This window comes from Myripristis murdjan, chromosome 11 (genome assembly GCF_902150065.1).
Source record: "Myripristis murdjan chromosome 11, fMyrMur1.1, whole genome shotgun sequence".
Taxonomy (NCBI): domain Eukaryota; kingdom Metazoa; phylum Chordata; class Actinopteri; order Holocentriformes; family Holocentridae; genus Myripristis; species Myripristis murdjan.
In genome coordinates, this window is record NC_043990.1 from 30240125 (window position 1) to 30262131 (window position 22007).

The following is a 22007-nucleotide window of genomic DNA, read 5'->3' on the forward strand; positions in this document are numbered from 1 at the left end:
GGCCCAGCTCATCAAAGCAAAGTGGAGACACAGGAGTTAGAGCCAGGTTCTGCTCAAGGTTTCCTACCCAGTTAAAAGGGTATAACCCCCCCCCCTTGAGCAAGGCTAGCTTGCTTATGGGGGAGATTTTGGTTCATTTGTTGTCAAGTCAAGTCAAGAGAGCTTTATTGCCATTTCCACATACATAGTAACGAAATAGGGTATTCGGGGTTCAGCAGCAGCTCGATAGGTAATAGAAAATAAAATAAAATAAGATAAATAAATAAATAAAGTGACATGCCATAAAAGTGACACTGTTCTAATAAATAGTGCAAAAGTATAGCAGCAGCAGCAGCAGAGGTAGATTGTAAATGAATGAATTGTACTGCACGTGTGTTTGTTCATACATGGAACTGAGAATGTATCTATACACTGATGTTATAACACTGACACGTGTGTGTTTGTATTGTCCATTGTATTGCACATTTTCTAGTGTCCATGTTGTCGCCAGACCGATGGTGTGTTATTGAGCAGCCTCACTGCATCCGGAAAGAAGCTGTCCCTGAGCCTGGTGGTTTTAGCTCGGATGCTGCGTAGCCTTCTACCAGATGGAAGGGGGACAAACAGGCTGTGTGTGCTGGGTGTGTGTTATCGTCCATGATGCTTAATGCTTTTTCGTGCCTTTGGGTTCTTGTTGGGTTTCGTGCCTTGAGATAACTTCTGTTATGATGATGATACAAATAAAATTGAATTGAATTAAGATCAGTAGTTTAGTAAGTGGATGTGTGAAAGAGGTAGTGTACTTTATTTTGGATGTAGAAAAGAAAACAACATGGCCAAGGTCGAACAAAAACAACAAGGTGCACGGGGGAGAGAGCAAAAAAAAATGTTGACAACAATGGCTTCCTTCACCCCTCTTTGGACTTTGTCATCATTAAAAGGTCCTTGTCTTTGAGGTGTAAGTGGACTGCTGAGTTCTGACCTGAAGAGTTTGCCATATGTTTCTTTCTTGACACCAGTATTCCATCACCATAATAAAGTTGTCCACATTACTTTTACTAAAAGCAGCAGCACCATTGTGCTTTGATGACTTTAGGCAGAATGATCTGAACATTAGAACATCAGAACATTATAAGGTGGTTGTTTCAACCAAAAATTCAAATTTGAAAATCAATTCTGATTGTATCTTATAAAAGTTTTTAGTGGTGCTGCAGTATTTGCAAAATGTTTGTTGCAATGTAAAATGCAAGTAAATCATAGTGAAACAAACATTCAAACATTCAAAATTACCAGTATGGTCCTTTTAATTAACAGAAAATTTACGCATCACTTTTTGTGAATAAAGAATAGTTACGTATGTGAAAATGATTAATACCCTTGGGTTTTCTTCTCTGCTTCAGCATATGTAATGTGGTTATCTATCTTTATTATACTTGACTCATACCATGAAATGTGCCATGAGGATGCATCACACAACACATGCATCAATGCTACTATAACCCTGATGCCATGCTCAGATCATATTGGCACAAGTGGAAGAACAGGAAAACTTTGCATTGCTACAACTTTGAAACATTCAGCTTGTTGGAACACCATATTTTAATTTTTATTTACGAATTACAATCATAAACAAAATGCAAACGTACATTAATGTGAGTAGAGGTGATTCCATTACTGTGAATATAACTGATCATTTTATATAATATTTATTGGCCAGCTGCTATTGGCGGCTTTGCTGCCCTGTTTATTGCCTGTATAGACACACTTGCACAATGTACTATACAGCAACCAAAAATTCCTACATGTCCTACTTCTTATTACTACTACAATGTTGATGTGAACGGCTTTTCCATTTGATATGTACAGTAAAAGTGACATGACATGAATTCAGCATGGACTGAAGTATTGGGTTTATGGTTCAGCGGCAGCAACCTCTATTGGTTCCACCTGTGGTTCAGTGGGTGGGGTGGAGATTTCTTCCACATGCTCCAACTCAGGCTCAGTCACAACTACTGCCACCTGCTGACAGAGAGCAGTACAACAAAACCATGAACAGTGTTTTGTATTTCTCAAAATGCAGAAAATATAATTAACACAAAGTAATCTTTGAATACTGCTTAACCCATTTTGAAAAATGTGATATTATTTAACGTCCCCCCTTGGCTATTATGTAGGACAGTAGTGATGCTGTCTTCCTCTCACCATTACTAGCCTGCTTTCCACTGTCGTGCTAGATGTGGGCGTGCATGTTGCATTTCCATTGTGACTTAGATGACATCTTTGATTGTGCCTCAGTGGGGTCTTTGTGGCCAGTTTCCAGGTGCTAATGACCCACAGAATACCTATGGGCCAGACAGGACTAACTGATGTCTGAGGTAAAGTTAAAGGTCATAATTGGGGAGACGGTGCTGCTGATAAGTGTCATGTCCAAGTAATTATGTTTTGTTGTGTCTGTTGTCTCGTGACTTCCTGTTTTATTTTGAAGTCTTACTCTCCTCTCGTTTCAGGTCACTTGCCCTTCCCCTTGTGTGTTTCCCACTGGTCTGATTGTCTGCCCCGCCCTGATGGTTTCCACCTGTTCCCATTACCTTGTGTGTGTATATATAGTCCAGCCCTGCGTACTACTATCATACTATTTAGTAGGGAAAAAAAAGATTTAGTGTGTCCCAATACATAGTATGTCAGATGCAGTATGCCAAGAGTACCAGGATGTTCTACTATATCCGGTCAGATTTCGCAGTATGGATTTCAGCATGCTGCTCTGGCCATTCTGACCCACAATCCTTTGTGCAGCGGACATTACGTCTCACTGACTGAGTTGCGTGTACAAGCCACGCCCACATACGGACGACAACAAAACACACATATCTCACAAAACTCGCTCAGTGACAGCAGAAGCGACAGGAAGACAGAAGATCAGAAATATGACAGAGGACAGTGCAGTATGAAACAGCAGTGCCATTTTGACAACAACATTCAAATGTGGAGCTACGGACGGCGGCGGAAGTGAGCGAGAGGGTCGGACTTCAGGGATGATGTATGTAGTGTGTCCCAATAGTATGCATATGCATGCATATTTCATACTAAACTACATACTTTGTAAGGGCAGCTGCAGTACACACTAAAAGTAAAAAGTATAAGTATGTGATTTGGAACGCAGGGTGAGTTTCCCTTTGTCCTGTGCCAGTTCGTCCTGTGTTGGGTTAGGGTTAGGGGCATGAAAAAATTGCTGTCTGGCACGACTGTATCTCCCTCTCTCTTTCTAACGCTCCTTTGAAACTTGCCATACAGCATTGAGCGCTCAGCATGTTCATGTGTTTTAAATAATGCTATTAAAAGCAATAATTCTCTAACTAAATTTCTTTGCTCACTGTTTTATTTCCACTACAGTCCATCAAAGTAGCTTTACAAGAACTAGAAACTCAAAATAAGCTCTAAAACTACAGGAAATACCTTGAATAATCCAACTACATCAAACTATTCTTCAAAAAACTTTATTATATTTATTGTAACAAAAAACAAAGCAAGATATGGCATCAAATAGTGACATACAGTATATGTTTGAGCTGTACACTGTCCCTTTTAGATTAAATAAGAAAATGAAATAAAACAATGCCACAAAATAATGCAATTTAAAATGAAAAAAAATAAATAAAAATAGATATCTATCTAGAGACAAATTCAAAATATCAGTAAAATCTGAACTATTTCTGACATTAATATCCTGACAGACTGTTTGAAAGAATAAAAAGCTCAGTATTTGCTCCTCCTGTGGTCTGTCCTCTCTCTCCCTCACTGTCCTGCACTCACTTCAGCTTGGAAACAATCATTAGCTATTAGCTTAAACAGAGAGCTGAAAGAGGCAGGTTTTGGACCAAACAGGGGAAAAATATCGCTTTTCATATTACAGCCTTGTGCTTGGTGAACAAGTGGTGTGATAAATGACTCACTGGCATTCACTTAGGAGGCTAACAGTTAGCATTTAGAGCATCCAGCCAGTATCCAGCACTCAGTAACAATGAGAGGAAGATAGTACCACTACTGTCTTACGTAATAACTTGGGTGTGAATGAAATAATATGTTTTTTTTTTTCTAAATGGGTGAACTATCCCTTTAATAATTGTTACGTTCTTGGTACCTTTGGTCCAGCTGGCTCTTCTGCAGCTGGAGCAGCCTGAACAGCCTGCACAGCTGGAACTGCTGGAACTGCTGGGGGGCGAGTCTGTGGATAGACTGGCTGCTGGCTGGGAGCCTGTAGGAAACACAAAGGGGGAAAACACTTGACGCCATGGCCCTTGGGGTATCTTGGTATGACCAGCTGCCCAGTGTGACCCAGTCTCCTACTACTGACCACTGAGCTGCTCCACTAATTCTGTTGGGGTTTAGTGTTTTGCACAAGGGAACTTCAACAAGACACTGTGCAAGACACTGCACCCTCAACATAAACAGTGGAGTTGCTCAGTGGCCAACAGCATTAGCCTGACTCCAGTGGCCTGTACCATAAAGCTGGATTAACATACCTGGGGTTTCTCTTAGTTATCTGGCTTCACTTAACCAGGCATCCACAATCCTGATTTTCGGTACCATAAAGCCGGTTATCAACTCGCTAATTCAACCCAGGCTTTTCCAATCTAGATCTGTGTGCGCTCACATAAAAAGGCGGCATTTGCTGCATATGACCAATCGCAGACAAGGAAAAATCCACCTGAGCCGTAATGCGTAAATTAGTGGGATTATAATCTGACTTCCCCACCATGACGGCACAAGTAGATCTGACTACGGTAACATTTGTGTGTTCAATAAATGAATGTGTCTCCCACTCATATGTGTATTTTATTAGACTTTTATTTAACCCTCTGAATTAAGTTCCCCTCATTTATTTTCAAAAATACAAGATCAATTTTTGGTTGGACAGTGCTGAGTCATGAGTAAAAACAAACAAACAAAACAAAACAAAACAAAAAAACAAGAAGAATTCCTTCTTCCTCTTCTCTTCAAACTTGAAAAAATGTGAGAGAAAAACAGACAGAATTAAAATAAGAAGTCTAAGTAAAATGTATTAATTTTATAAAAGAAGAAGAAGAAAGGGAAAAAAATACTCTAACTTGGAAAAAAGATTGTGCACCTCGATCCACTGGGTTCACATCAAATGGGCAGGCCATTTTCCAAGAGAACTGATTGGTCAGCAGGTGGGGCTTTTATACCTGCTGGGCACTTATCCTGAACTTAACCTGCTCCGGAGCAGTTTAGGTGTTGAGTGTATGTTACCACGGCAACATACCCCAATAAAAAATAAACCACCTTCATGGTACAGAAAACCCAGGGTTAACCCTGAAGTTACCTCGCTAAGCTGAAATCCAGCTTTATGGTACAGGCCTCAGGCCTGGTTGGCCTTCCAAAAACTGAGGCCGGATCAAGACACATCTCCTTAAGATTCTTTGGATCCTCTCAATACAATTACAGACACTGCAAAGATTACAAGAAGAAGAACTTGCAACCATTTTTCAATATTTTGACGCTTAATACAATATATGCCGTATGATGCTGTAAATCATTCCCCCTCTTCCAGTGATGTATTTACTTTTTCTTGTTTACTTTACAAATTATTGAAGGTATATGAAGCTAACAATAATCTGGATTTTAGGTGTGTAGAGAGTAATAAAGCTGACAGTTATTGCTCTTTGAGAAAAGAGGGAAAGGGGCACGACTCACTCAAAATAAAAGATTGGTGTTGGTGGTTGCATTTCTTTCTGGTTTATTGAGGTTACTGTCAGTGGAGAATCTGCCCATTTTACAATGGTTTCTCCCTGTATGATTGTTGAATGTTGGTTCAAAAAGAAGTCTCTGAAAGTGACTCACACCAACATTTAGACACTATACAGAAGCTAAAAAATGTTCTACGATTAAATTTAACACAAGTATTTAAGGATTGATTTTTCCTTTGAACGACCAAAGCTCACCTGAGTTCCTCCAGCAGCCTGGACACTCAGTCCAAACAACATAGCAGTGATACAGATCAACAGCTCCAGCACTAGGAAGATCACCAGTGTTCCCAAGATCCCGTCAATCAGTAGCTAGCCAGAACAATCCGCAAGCAGATAAGGGAAGAAAACACATGAATAATTTGTGATTTTCCTATGCTACGAAATTGATGTCACCTGGATGTAATACAGTCCTATGAGAATGGCTATGGCACTCTAACAGGCTTCACTATTTGCCAATACCCCTGGGCACTGGTCTGGCAACGTGACACTTTTGATGCACCTACTAACCAGTCATGTGATAGATTTAATCATCTTTACTATGAATATAACAACAATGGAAGTGCAGCTCATGTCCTGTAACAAAGATGCAGTCACCCTCTGAAGAAAATGACTGTACAGAAGTGCAGGTGGAATACAAAGATGTTGCAACTTTTCTCTACTAGGCTGAGAAAGCAATGCCTCTGATGGAATGTACTCTTAGCCCAGATGGAGGAGAAATCCATGGCCTCTCATATGCCAGCAAAATGGCCTCACAAAGCCAGTATGCTAACTGCTGGGCTGAAAAAGCCACACTATATTCTCTTGACCCATAACACACAAAAAGTCAGTAGTGTTCCAACCTGCCATGTGTCTCACATAACAAGCTAGTGCATGTACAAGGAACAAGTACACCCTCCGAGTTTAACTGTCCTGATTCAGTGGAGGTGAGAAGGCATGCAGCCTAATTCATGAAGTGTTAAAGATAAGGTTATAACCTTTGGCTGAAAAGTTGAGTTTGGTCGAGGTTCAGCTACTCCCATCGTCATTTCAAATGGTCAAGCACAAGTGGAGGAAGGGCAAAGATCTCCTGCTCGCTTGGCACAGGTCACAGCCAGCAGTCACAGAAAATGGAAAAGTTGCCCTGGTGGCTCAAAGTAGAGCGCGTACCACATACCTTTAAGACTCTTTGCTGGATGTCCTTGGTAAACCCCCCCCCCCCAAATAATTTTGCCACAGTGGTCAGTGGTAATGACTGCCACAACACTCCCAGCATGGAAAGACAGTTGTAAGACTCATAAAACTCTTGTAGGAATGTGAACACCAGGTCCAAAGAGCATGAACTGGGAGAAGCCCCATTGGACTTAACTTAAACATTATCCAGGAACTTCCATATACTCAGGTTGTTGAAGGAGTGCGAGATGACCAAATTGTGTCAATCACCAATGAGGAGAGGACCATATCACCTAGGAGATCCCTCTCATCAGCAAAGTTATCAGCTGGAGACCCTGAATGGGGGAAACACCATTGCCTGGATCAGAGCCGATTGCTGGTCCAGTGCTGGAATCAACCACAGGGGTACAATCACCAGCTGGACCCAGTCTGCTTACTCCTTGGCCCTGAGGCTGTTTGTAGCCACCACAGACTTTGAAAGCTGCTGGGCCCTTACCCAATGCAGCAGCAGAAGGAGCAGGTGGTTTTGCAAATGCATCCACCCCCAAAGAGGCTTTTGACAGTGGGTGTCAGGGAGAACTGAAGAGTCACAGGGTATTCTTGCAGAATGCAAACAGGTCTGTTGCTGGCTGGACAAACCACTATCAAAGTTCCTTCCCCAGGTACAGACATAGTTGCTACTTGTTTCAACATGGACCTCTTCTTCTTCTTCTTCTTCTTCTTCTTCTTCTTCTTCTTCTTCTTCTTTGGGTTTTTATTGGTGGATTGCAATCTTAACTTGAAGGTGAATACCGCCACCTACTGAACCGGAGTATGTAGAATGTAAACTAGTTTATATTACTTCATGTCAATTAATTATAACTATAAAAACAACAACAACAACAACAACAACAACAACAACTATATTCTATAAAATAAACCTGTGTTATATAAATAACCTATTTCCCCTGTACCTCCTGCACCTTATCTCCCTGTGTTCCCAATATCCCTAACATAGTCCATTCCCTTCCTGCCTCTCTAACCCAACATGGACCTCAACGTAACATGTAACCACACACAAAAACCAGAGATCGTGGGTGGCAAAGCTGCAACAGACAGGGAGAGAGACCTGTGTCTCCTGGGGGACGAGCCTCACTGATCAAATGATCCAGTGATTGTATAGCACAATTGGAGACATCACAATTGGAGTAGTGAGAAATAATTTCAGGGCTCTTTCTCTGTCTTTCTCTTCCTGTGTCTGCTCCTGACTGGCAGGGAGAGAGTTGGGCTCATCAAAGAAAGCAACCTGGTGTTCCTGGTCCACTAGGGGGGATTCTGACACACTATAGGCAGGAGAGTACCTTCTGCTGATGGCTGGAACCCTGACACAGGAAGTAAGCGTAACTGTAATCCTCAGCAGCAAGAGGACACATGTAGGACTGACATGTAGCATCAGCCACAGCAGATGGTGAGCAACTCCACTGTTCTTGATAGAAGATCTGTTCTAAAGTACAATGTTGCTCAGGATCGCTGGGTGTAAAAGGGAGAGGAGCTGCACTTACACTGTCTATACCACGTGATTAGTTGGCCGGTACATCAAAAGTCAGGGAGACATGATAGGGCCTTGTGGGAATAGCCATAGCGAAGCATTTCAGAAGGCAGATACTTTGTGATACAGATGTAACATGTAGGTTTTTACTGTGACACTGCTGATATCACTTATATTAATGTGAAGTGGTGTGAAGAGCAGCAAAATAAATACAAGAAATCTGAAATGTTTTATACTTTGCTTACTTCTGCATAGCTTCATGGTTCAAAAATTTCTAATCTTGGTATCTTTAAAAGGTCAGTTAAGGATATGCTATCAGTTAGACATTTTCTTTTTCTACAAACAGTATAGAAAGCTGCTCAACATAATATTGAAAGAGCAACTTATCAAAAGATTTGTTGGCAACAGTGGTTAGTCACTTACTTTACACTTTTGCTCGATCAGCCCAGTGCATTTCCTGAAACAATGTTGCTGCAGTGGACAGTAAAAACAAAGAAACATGGTACAGTAGAGTCTGTAGTGCAGAATATGAATTGGTTTGATTGCGCTTTAAGAAAACTGCATTAACACAACAATAATTCTCAGTGTTCTCAGTGTTGTGCCCTCTTATTATATAATGCCTACCTTGTTTGGTTAGGAAATTTACAATTCCTTTTTACAATCACAAAAATTGTGTGTTCCCTAACTGCAGACCAAATGGAGTTAAAAGTAGGCCACTGATTTTGATGTTACCACATTTTGACATAGCTCCCCTCATGCATAATTTAGTCGTTTCACTGGAAATAGACCATGTTGGCGAACTGTGGTCAAAGATAAAAAAGAGTGTCACAAATATATATATCTATATATCTATATCTATATCTATCTATATCTATCTATCTATATCTATATCTATATATATCTATCTATATCTATCTATCTATATCTATATATATATCTATATCTATCTATATATATATAGATATATAGATATAGATATAGATAGATAGATATAGATATATATATAGATATAGATAGATAGATAGATAGATAGATATAGATATAGATAGATAGATAGATCTAATTTTACATTTACATTTTTATATAAATTATATATATGTATGTAATTTACATTTTAAATGTCTCATCAATGATACATGAAAACTGTTTCTAGAGTTTGCAAAGTGTATTTTTATACAAGTTGCAGTCACTAGAAATTTTGACAGAAAACCAGTTTATATATTCACGTTTTTTTGCTGCATGTCTTTTCCATATGTGTCATCACATATGGAATCACAAGCAGTTGAAATATGGAAGGGAGCTATGTTGAAATGGAGAGGCAATCAAAACCACATAGTGGCCAGCAAAGCTTCTGGTTTTATGGTAAAATATGCATAATATGCATTTCATCTTCACATTCAGCAATACATTTGTTTATGATTGTATATATTTTTTCATTTTTATTTTGTGTAATTGTTGTAATACTGTTTCTCAATGATATCAAATCAAACAATAAAAATATAAGAGGGAGAGGAAAGAGGCTGATTTTGCCCAAGATGACTGCAATCCTGCAAACATTGTTTCATTCTTGCACTAGGCAAGTTGCACTCTGCACAAATTAAATGAATAATTCATCATCACTACGAAATACTGAACAAAGTTGTATACACTGATGAGACTTAATTTCATCAAATCAATTTTTTATGTCTCATATGAGACCATGAGCGAAAAAATCATGCATACCTGAAGGGCACTAATATTAGAATTGTGTATCTTTGACCACAGTAACTTGATGGATTGAGAGGGACTATTCTTTACATGTTAGTGTACTGGTTGATAAATCTATCATGCTCTCAAATTCTGTTCAAAATTGGCTGCCTCTTCACAACACAATTACTTGCACAGTAATTCATAGAATCACCAGTGATCTTGTCTTTTGTCCTTCACATTATTAGGGTTGGAGTGTTATGTTGTGCCCACTGGAGATGTGTACCTCTCCTTCCAAGAACAGTATCACATGCATCTAAATTCAGAATTAATGCTTCAGCACACATTTTCAGCATCCAACAATTCAAGATAATATGTTTCAAACCACTTGGGATGCCATGTGATACAAGGTGTCATACAATGTGCAAAAAGCTCCATTTCATGTCTACTCTAGTTTTCCACTGACTGCAAGAGGTAGTGTTATCTTAAGGTATAAGAGCAACCCTTTTATATGTGAGAGAGAAATTACATGAATACAGTAGTCTTCATCTTTCAGTGACCATGATGGCATTCTTTTTCAAATCTTACTTGTAGATATTAAATCATCCAATTCAGAATAATCCCTTTAAACAGGCTATTATTTATTATTAAGGTTTTGATCATATGTTTATCTATGCAATAGCTTCAACAATTAATTGACTGGGCAGACACCATGTATCTATGGCATCTCTGGGTCATGAGGAAAGTGTAGTCCCTAGATATTTCATTGCTGCTCAGCAAATTTTGTATATTGCCACACTATCGGGTTCACCAGCTATATCGTAACAGCCAAAAGGGGTCAGCATTTGTGATTTGTGTTGGTCCATTGTATATTTGCTTGAGCTCATAGGCCGCAGAGGTCATGATGCCATCTATCTTGATTTGTTAGCATTTTCAAGACATCCAGATGAATGAAATTTTTCTCAAAGACAATGGAATTTTTATTTTCATTTATTTATTTATTTATTGATAATCTTGCTAGCAAACACCTAATTTGGTAGATGGTTAGACATGCTAGCGGTTAAGTGTTTTGCCACATAGCTGTGCAAAAGAGCCATGTTAATTTTGAAACTGCTGACACCACATTTTGTGTTAAACTGTTTTTTAAACACAACTTTGAAAATGGAGACCATATCCAATGTGGAGAAAAGTCTTGACTTTGGCGAGTAACTTAACTACATAAAAGCCAGTCACTAAAGCAGAGACAGCGAGAATTTGGTGAGTGGCACGTTACATTATGACCTTAATCGGGTTCGGTGCGTGTTTACATGACACGTATGCAACCGGAATATTGTGAATATTCCGGTTAAAACAGGAATATGGTGTGCATGTAAACGTACTCATTGTCCCTGGCGGGTGTTATTGGAGCTAGGCTAACAATGGGTTAGCCACACAAAATAAGAGCAGAGAAGAGCTGGAACACGGCTAAGTCAATTCATAGCAGCAAAGAAGAGTAGTTGCTACCCTGTGTAATTGATAAATTGCTTGTTAATATCAAACTCTTTAATTAAACTTCATCAGTCTCATGGTGCCTGTGTGTGTTTTGCAGACAATACCACAGCATGCAGTTCCAATCTACGGCAATGTTCACAGTGGTAGGAGTCCTGGCGGTAAGGGAGGTGTTTGGACATCAGGCCTAGGGCAGCGGTGGAGAAGGCAGCGCTGATTAGATGCAGCACCAGGACACATTTCACCTACAGATGAAAATAGTAGTGATTATATACAATATAAACTGAAGGTGTGAAGAAGTACAGTTGGCTTTCCTTGGTTTGATTACACTGAAAACCTGCATATATGCCTCTTTCAATCAACAGTTCCGGTTCTTGAACTGCTTCCATTTAGGATTCTTGGAACCAAGGTGCTAACCAGCGTTTGCACCAGTTTGGAGTGGAACCATTGTGACCGAAGTGTCGCCGAGTCTCTGGTCACTGACTCCAGCATTGAAGGCTGAGTCCAGTCTGCTGGTTTGCTGGTCGATGACCCATCACGCCGTCAAGGAGTTCATAACACTACCCCATATTACCCTGTCCAGAGCCACTTTTCAATAGGTCCTTTTTGGAGTTTCTCTTCCCCTTCAATTTTTTATCTTGTTGATAATTTGGTCCTGGGTTCTAATGAAACCAGCCTTTGCAAACTCTTCAGCAATTTTAAGATAGAATTTACATTTTCTAGTACTCCCTCAGATCTTTTCCTAAAATTGATGAGATGTCCAATTTGAAAGCAATAGTTATGTTTCTTTGGCAGACCACTGAACACTCTTTGATTTCTCAAGTTTTTTCAGGTCATGAACCAGTTTATTTTTGGTCAAAATGCTCAGAATGTTTCAAAATTAGGTTGGTGAACCTGAACGGTACCAGTTTCTTGTTGGTTGAAAAGGCCTAAATATAGTTCACAATGGACCATGACTGAAAACCACTGTGCTAAGGAGTTATGCAGTGTATATGCTTAAGTGATTTTCTCCAAGAATAGATTCTGTGAGGGTATTTTCCCTCACAAATGTGATCCATAGGTACTGCTTCAAGTAGTCAGGGTCAGGCTCGGTAGCTGTAGGTCACATTTAGGTCCCTGTGGGCTGCTCTCCGCCTTTGTACTGACGCTGTAAACAGTTGCACTGATAAGACGTACTGTCTCTATGGTACTAAGGCCATAAGTATGGGGCATGCCAGATGTAGGGAGACAAGGCCAGGCAGACTGACGTCAAATACACAAACACATAGACACTGATTCCTAGCATACTTAGGTATGGATATCTCCTTTAAATAATGCTTGCCGGTGAGCAACCCTCAGAATATGTGTCGTACTACACAATGTTCACACTTGTAGTGCTCAATCAATAAACATCCTGTATGTATCATGAGATCTACTTGACTCTTAGAAATGACCAGAACCTCATTCTTTTCCATCACACATACAACCACTGTTGAATCAATTGGTTGTTGCAATGTGTTATAGCACATCTGAACTCATTTTCACATCTTCCACATAGATGTGAAAACAACACCTTGTTTGCTACTCTTACTGTTACTGTTGCTAAACTGAAAACTCTCAACAGTAAGCAGCCCTTGTGGATAATGTCCATCAGTGGGTTGCCATATATGATGTAAAAGTCTTTTATTCACATAAATCTTTACCCCTTAATTCCCAGATTCTATGTTCTGACATAGTTCTATGTTCTATCTTCTGACATGTTTGATTCTTTCATTACTTTTGAGACATGAAGTAGATATGAAAATAGTTAAACTTCAAGTATTTATTAATTACAGACTTGTTAATCACTTATTTCCACACTTTGTTGGCACAAAGGGTGCCAAAAATGACAGGAGGTGGTCCACTATCTGCCTTTTACATGGGGAAAAAAAGATCAAATACCCTCTAGGGTGCCCCTTCATGCAACAAATAAATTATAATAATAAGTTTTAATAAATTACTTCCTCCTCTAATGGAGAAGTGCACCTCCAGTGGATAAAATGTGCTGCAGCAATGTAAAGGGTGTAGCTACGTGTGTGAGAATGTGGCAAGTTTCTTAATGGATGATCCTCCAGTGGAGAAAATGTGATGTGATGCTATAGGACAGGTGCCCTTACAATGGGTACATCCAATGTTAATAGTGGACGAAGACTATTTCATCATAGATGATGCATCATGGCTTTTTGGTGCCCATTTTATATTTTTGCCCCTGCCCTTCAAACTGCCTGAGCCTGCCACTGAGAAAGAGAGAGACTCACCCAAAACAGAGATGGACTCCTCCCACTGTGGACCAAAACCGCACCAGATAAAGTCACCTAGTAGTGGGCAACACAACAAATTTAAGCACATCCTTTATGGAAATGCATAACCTTGAGTACATTTTTGTTCAGTGAAAGTTGAGTGCCAATAGCCAGTATATTGAGTTTGAGCTGAAACAGCCTACAATGAATCAGAAGCTTTCTATCTGCTGGCTTCTAACTGACCTGTATAACCACAATCAGGAAGAGAGCCACATCTCCGGTAAAGTGGACTTCATGGATCTGTAGCACTGAAGCACTCAGACAAAGAATTAATGCCCCAATAATGATCTGGATTGCCTGGGAAGAGTAAGAGGTGAGAGGCACATTTAGTTCTGATCCAGCCTTCAGGAACTGCCAGCTTCCTACCAGAAAAAAAAAAATCAATAGAACAGTACTTCAAGTCAGAAAATTGGATTTCATTTGCATCTTGAAAACTTGTTACCTTAGCCTTAGCACATAACCTCACATCCGGTACATTATAATATCATGGCAGACAATGCTGTAAAGATGTAATAATTTTCTAATCTTCAATATATACTCATGTTTGCATGAGAATTTACATTTATCAAACACCTAATTTGGTAGATGGTTAGATGTCAATTTTAAACATTACCTGCACAAGCTGTCACTAGAATACACAGAGGTTGTAATTACATCACAAGAGCTGTGAATTTCTAGCTCCCAGCTTTGAATGAACTACAACTTATGAGGGGTGATTGATAACTTTGTGGTGTAAGACAGAAGGACATGAGCTATACTGTTTTCTTTGAATTTGCTGAATTGGCATCCTCTGACAGCCACCTCTTCACAAAGATGGTGGTCGGCATTTTGCCTCATATGATGACACTATTGATGCTGGGGACCACTTCCTTGATCCCAAGATTCTACACCAAAGGGATCCATATGCTCTATGACTTCTGAACTGTGCATTAATGTACACTGAACCGAATTGCCCCTAGGGGATAAATAAAGTTGTCTGATTCTGATTCTGATTCTGAAGGGGTTGAGATTGAAAAATATATTTGATTTTCTAAAACTGACTCCTTCTAACTTAGGCCACAAACTTCACCATAAACATCACCCCTGTATTTACATACTGTATGTGTGTGTTTGGGGTTATTGATGGATACACCATCTGGTCTGTGGTTTGACTGTAGAAGCTGTGAATCATTTTGCTCACCCCCAGGGTTTTGGGCTCCATCCTCTGGTAGGATTCCAGCTGGCCTGGGGAAAGACTCCCCACAACGGTCCTTGGGCCCATGCTGTCAATACCCATCCTGCTGCTGACAGCAAAATGAGAGGTGTAACAGTATTTAGGGAAAAAGAGGCAGGCATGGAAAAAAGGGGAATCGCCAAAGATCAGCTGAATAATGTTTTCGATAGTTAACAAGTTTGACAGAGATGAAGATAAATGTGTTCAACAATCAAATTATTGGCAAAATGGACAAAAATGGCTAAAAAATAATGTATTCAATGAGTCATATCTTAGATTAAAAAACTGTAAAATATTACTTATTGTGTAACTTTTTGTGTATAAAACACGAGTTGTATACACAATAATGTTTGAAACGCATTCATATTTTACTTAGTAGTAATTTTTTCTGTAATACTTAGATTTCTAAATTATTGGCACTCCTGTGATAAATATTTGGTGAGTTTTCCCCAGAGAGTCTAACTCTTACTGTAATGTCTGATGTGGTTGGAGTTGACCGCTCCATCATGTACAAAACTGCAAGATTCTGCATTCTTTGATTTGTGCAAGTGGATTGCTCTCCTTAGTTAAGATGTTTTCAATAGAATTCAAGTCTGGAGACTGAGATGGCATTGCAAAACACTTCTATTCTATGCTCCTGTAACCATTACAGTGTTCATTTGGATGTATGTCTGCAGTCTTCATTCAGACTTCATTCACTTGATGTGTAGAAATGTTTTTTGTTTGTGCACAGAAGACATGCCCACGCAAAACTAAAACTTGTCAGCTGGAAAATGAATAGGGCTGAACATCTGGAATGAATTCCAGCAGTCAGGGTGTCAAGGTCCCGATTTCCTCATTCTTGTTTGGCTCTCTCCCTCTCTTTTCCTCCCTCTCTTTCTCAGCCATCCAATCTCCATTTTGTGTCTCTCTCTGCAGTTCCCATACTTCCAGCCCTTCCTGCTTCAGTCCAGTGGTCTGTTTCCACCTCTCCTCAGTCTCCTGCTGTTCTCAAGGTCATTAAAAGAAGGCTGAGAAACAGTGTCTGACCCAATGGAAGCTATGGGGTACGACACATGCGCAATGTAACTGGAGTTACTGGAATGTTACAGCAGATGGTGCTCTTTGGGTGCACTCCATGGACAGTGGCCTTGGTATTCTATGATTGTGTAATATCTATTTACCCTTTCTTTAAATACAGACCAGATCTTACTATACATCTTGTACCCCAATGATATGATGCAATATGACCCTGTTCCTGATTCATTTTTAGCCTTTTTGTTGTCTCCACCTTCCTGCACCACCCCACACTCAGTCATCAGTCTATCTGCCCAATTCACCTGCACACCCTCTAGCAGATATACTTCTCTGTCTTAGTTAGTCTTTGCAAGTTTGTTCCAGTTGTTTCCATCTGTGTCGATCTAGCCTTAGTGATGGCAAAACAAGGCTTTATGACACGATGTCATTGTTGAAGTGTTTCTCTGTGATGTGGTTATTTTTAATATAGGTCAGTGGGTGGACCTAATCTTTGGGAGAGAAGAGAGGGAAAGAAGAAATGTGACTGGTTGATGCCTCACTGCCTCACTGGAGCACTAAAAAAGTTAAATCTAGCTCAACTTTTTTTTTGTAGCCCATCACACCTGTCATGCAGCACCGTGCAGGGCATCCATTTGTAGCTTCATAATGCCAGCTTTCATTGAAAATGAATCAGCACCTGTTACTTTGTCATAAAAATTCAAAAAGGTACATTGTATTGAAAACTAGTTCATTACTCAGAGCTTGATTCAAAGTGCAAAGTGTGTGACATCTGCTGGTAAAACAGATGTCCTGCAGTCAAATCAAGCTGCACCTTTATGGGATTTTTGAATGTAATGCACCACACAGATGCTTTTTAAGATTTTCAGTTTCTATAAAAATGTATTTGTCTGAAATGTGAAGATTATAAAGCAGCTGGCAGTGTAACTCTATAGCCTTGGTTTTTGAATTTTGGATCAGCCTTATGTGTCTGCATTTGGGTTGTACACTGAACCCTGACAGTTACCATCCATGTCCTCATACATTATGACTGACCTTACATAATGAGTTCCATTTATGGGTTGAATGCTAACTTACTATGTGGTTAACGGTAAACCTCTGCTAGATTACATCAGGACTGATAGAAGTACAAATATGTTCTCAAATATGGAGAAACAAAACTGTCAAAATCAGTAATAAATAACTACATTAATAAATAGATTAACTAAAAAGCAAATAAATGCAAAAATAAACATAAATAAATAAATCACTTCCAGCATTCAAACTCCATCACTGACAATCTGCAATACCTGCACAGACCACTAGGGAGCCACAGACCACCAGTTGAAAAGTCCTGCCCTCTGGCAAAGAATATTCAGTGGGAGGGAAGTGATGTAACCAGTTTCAAAATATTTGCGCATAATTCCATTACTTTTTAAAAATTCAGAAGCAGGTAATGTTCCATACATTTTGTGCATTGTTATTACCTCTGCCAGCTGAATTGGATGGGGGTTATGGTTTTGCCTCATTTAAGTCTGTTTGTTAGCAGTATCTCTCAAACACTTCTGAAAGGCTTTTAACAAAACTTTGTGCCAAGGTTAGTTAAAAAGAGGTGATTAACTTTACATGCTGATTGGTCAATAGGCAGAGCCAATCACCGATAACAAAAAACTTCAGAACAGTTTCATGTAACATGACAAAATTTTGAGGCAAGCTTGGTCATGGGCCAAGAATTGATCAAGTCAGCTGGGCAAAATGGGGTGTGGCAGTGGGTGTGGCCTATCACAATAAGGTGCATAACTTCCAAAGAGATTCACATAACACCACAAGGTTTTGTGGAAAGGTTGGTCATGAACCATGGAACAGCAGATTAACTTTTCATGATTGCTCAAAATCACAACAAGATAACATGGCAAAACTTTGTGGAAAGTTTGGTCACGGGGCAAGGAAGAGCTGACCCATCTTCCATTGGCCAAAAGGGAGTGTGGTCTATCACACTCCCTGTGGGTGTGGCCTATCACTAAAAGGTGCATAACTCCAACAACAGAAACACTCCAAACTCAACCACACTCACATAACTGTTTAATGTTAAAATTTACTAATCAAACGAATTACCTTCAATCAAGGGCATGGGAAGGGTGGTGCTGAGGTTGATGCAGCACCCCCTGCTGAGGAGGGGTGGAATAAATGTCAATTAATTTTACCACATTTCAAAGTCATTTTCTTTTGAAAATGACTTGATTGTGGCTGTCACTTAGGGTGTGGACGGGGAGAAAGTAAAACGTGTATTAATCTACCGCACCTAATGCAAGGAAAACGAAAAACATGTAAACCATGTGCAGAGGGGCAATCACGTCAAGACGCATCACCAGACGCATGCCGCGCCAACAAAAGCATGGTGCCCCTGTGGCAACGTGTCCCTGTGTGGTCGCCTCATCATCCTCATGTGCGCACATTCCCTTGCAGGACCCAAGGAGAGGAAAACGATGGAGAGGTCATTGAAGCACTGAATCTCACTTTGGAGTCAGTTGTATTGGAGTCAATGGAGGGCGTATGAAGAAACTCATTACAATTCAACACATCTCAGTCGTTTGACACCGGATGAATAAATGCCTCCAGAAAATAAAACAACACACTTCAGTGAGTTATACATATCTCCAAACTGGAGGCATGTCTTCATCCGATGTCAAACAATAGAGATATGTTGAGTTTTAATGATTTTTCTCCATCCGTCCTCCACTGACACCTTAACTCAGCGGTCCCCAACCCCCGGTCTGCACAGGTTGGTGTCCTCGAAGAGGCCGACCAGGTAAGCCTCGCTGGCCTCCTGCAGGGTTAGGGTTAGGGGCCAACATGATCAAATTGCAACCAGAAGACCCTTAAGGCAGACTGAGTAAGATTTTCCTAAAAATCAATGTATAGACTCTCCCTCTCAATCATTACTTCTGAGCCACTAGAAGTGTGTGTTAGTGTGTGTATCTGCACAGATGCTGTCCCTGCCTGGATTTTCATCTGGGCATTAGCCTTTGAGCAGTGGGGTGTAGCTTCCAGCCAGTCACAGTGCACATTGCCAGATCGGTACCACCACATCCAAAAGGTAGCTACGAAAATCACGGATGCAGAACACAGATTACAGTAAAAAGCAATATGCAGTTGGCTTTCACTTGCTGGCAAGCATAAAGGAGGAAGATGATGATGAAGAGCGATGCAGTGTTTGCCTGTTTTCTGTTGGACAGGTAGGTGCAGACTGGCCAATTTTTTCCCGGCAATCGCTTTCATTCTGTCACCATCCTAGGAAAAAACTGACTGCCAGCTGTTAGCTTAGCCAAGGAGGAGGGGCCAACTTTGATTTGTTGTGTTTTCAGACCACAATGACAAATTGTACTGTTCAGCCTTTAAAAGTCTCCATTTTAAGGATCTGCAGAATGACTACAGTACGCATACCACATTGCTGCTGCAGTCATACATATTTCAATCAAATTGCTCAAGCAAATTAGCCTCATGTAGTTCTATTGGCAGAAGACTAAAAATACTTCCAACCAATTATGTTCCAGTGTTGAGGTCTCCGTATTTTTTCCAGAAATGATGATGGAAACATCTACTGAGTTAACTGTCTTGGTTCCTTCTTGTTCCTGCATGTTCCCTCACTACAATATTATTTCTTTATTTCTATATATCAATGTGAAAACCAAATAAATACATAGGGAAATGAATAAATAGATACATAATAATATGAATATGCATAATTTTGTCATATTTTACAGATTTTTTTCTTTAATGTGTACAATTATTAGTGTCACATTTATTTGCATTATCTATCTATCTATCTATCATTATCTATCGGGGGTGGGGTGGGGTGTGGTGGGGATGGGGTGGGGGCTGCAAAAAAATGCCCTGTCGGCTACACCTCTTTCGAAATTACAAACTGCAGCACAAATGATTTTTCAGGCAGAGTGTCAGGACGATGTTGGAATAAAACAGCTCATGTCTGAGTCGCGTGAACTTCATGGCCTACACGAAAACATTTTGCATGTAATCAGCAGTGTGCTCAGGAAAAAGACCATCAGCTCCGAAGTTAGACATGATATTGCACAATCCAGGCGCAAGTCCAGACTGCAGTGGGGTTTGGCAAACGTCCAGGCACACTGCGCCATCACATTCACTTATCTTATCCCGTTTAGGAAATTCCTGCCATTTCAACTGAATGATGTCGCTATGTTTGCCTCAGAGCTGTATTCATATGTTGTAAATGCCACTTTGATATCAATCTCCTGTTTCGCTGAAGGTTTAGTGCCACCTCACCCTGCTATGAGGCTATTCAAGGACACTCCGTCCTGTCCAAGGTGGGCTCCCCTGCGGGACAACATGCGGTATACAAACTCTCATCCTACCTCCCTTGGATCCCGCCGGCAAGCCGTTCCTCTCCTGTCTTCTGTTTTTCTGGAGACAGAGTGGTGTGTGTTATGTGAGGCTGAGGCAAGTTTGCAGGCTGCAGCAGGCAGGGTGTGTTCAGGAGGATGGAGAGATTCCACTGCAGTAGGAGCGATGACGCTGCCGCCGCCGCTGCTGCTGCTGCTGCTGCGACTTTTTTTAGACTTGTGTGATGCGGCAGTTGACATGTGCAGCCACAGAGCCAGCAGGCCAACTTACAATACTGTGATAAGCTCTCATCTCACAACTGTGCACGGCAACTGACAATCATCTATAATGACAGCAATAATAATCAAAACAATAATACATGATGCACCAATTTATTTCATTCCTCTCAACATCTTTATGTAAAGCACTTTGAATTCTCTTGTTTTTGAAATATACAAATAAATTTGTCTTGCCTAATAATGATGATGATAATAATATGATTATCAAAATTAACAATAATAATAATTAACTTTATTTATAAAGCACGTTTCAATTAAATTCAGTCCAATGCTTTCCTACATGATGTGCAACTCAAGGTAATAACTGAAGAAAGATAAAAAGCAGTAGAATACCATAAAAACAAGCAAATAAATAAATAAATACATAATTACAAGTAAAATGCAATAAAAATGTTATTAAGTTAATTAAAATAAGTTAATAAATAAACATAATAATAACAAGTTTGAATAGGTATGTTTTCAGGTGTTTCAGGTGTTTAGGAGGATTGTCTTACTGTAGTGAAATGCATGGACATTGTGCTTCAATGGCATTAAAGTGAAATATTTACTGTCAATTCATTTGTTTACTCTACCTTTTATCCAGAAATTGTGGAGAACATGCAAACTTCAGACTTCTTTCTTTTCTTTCTCATATCCTTCCATCTTCTATTTCTCATCCTTCCAGTGGTTGGCGCAGGTGAGCACAGCAGCAGTTGGTTTGGCCAGGTCATCTCCGGTACATTGTGGCGCTTGAGTACAGTTCATGAGGTGTTCCATGGTTTGGGGGTCCCCACACACACATGCATTGGAGGTTGTTTTGTCCCATTTCTTCATGGATGCCTTGCACCATCCCTTACCGAACTGTAGTCAATTCAGTGTTTTCCAGACAGCCCAAGGTTGTCATGGCCAGTGGCGAGGCATTCGTCCGGGGTGATACCTCTCTCCCTCCACTGGGTTGTCTGGCTGTCAAGGCTATCAAGGCTGTTCCATTTCATCTGCCACTCTGTAGTCTTGGCATCAGCTGGAGTGGTCTGCAGAGCTTCACTTGTGTCCATGAAACTGCTCCGAGAGCCAAGTCGTTTCCAGACAGCAGGGTGTTCATGGAGTAGATGCTGGGTTTTGGTGGCCTGCTTTGTGTGCTCAGCGTTTGTGATAACTGTCTCTATGCCAGATAGGGCATAGAGACAGTCTACAGGTGTGGATTTGATGCAACCAGTCACTATCCTGCAGGTCTCGTTGAGGATAGGATCT

At 40.2% G+C, this 22007-nt stretch overlaps 1 protein-coding gene across 4 annotated transcripts; it reads right to left on the minus strand.

Annotated features, from left to right (window-relative positions):
* Positions 1-1265: 1265 nt before the first annotated feature.
* On the minus strand, positions 1266-20681 carry LOC115367487 (uncharacterized). Of its 4 annotated transcripts, none has more exons than XM_030063268.1 (9): positions 20511-20681; positions 15094-15193; positions 14097-14210; positions 13872-13928; positions 11703-11840; positions 8845-8892; positions 5940-6053; positions 4118-4231; positions 1266-2001 (listed from the first exon to the last, which is right to left on the minus strand). In XM_030063268.1, the coding sequence occupies exons 2-9, from the start codon at positions 15187-15189 to the stop codon at positions 1891-1893; spliced, it is 792 nt and encodes a 263-aa protein (XP_029919128.1). In that variant the 5' UTR covers positions 15190-15193; positions 20511-20681; the 3' UTR covers positions 1266-1890. The 4 variants fall into 4 exon arrangements, with proteins under 4 accessions (XP_029919128.1, XP_029919129.1, XP_029919127.1 ...); XM_030063269.1 differs by having other exon boundaries at positions 1266-1998; positions 15094-15196; XM_030063267.1 differs by having other exon boundaries at positions 15094-15196.
* Positions 20682-22007: the final 1326 nt, after the last annotated feature.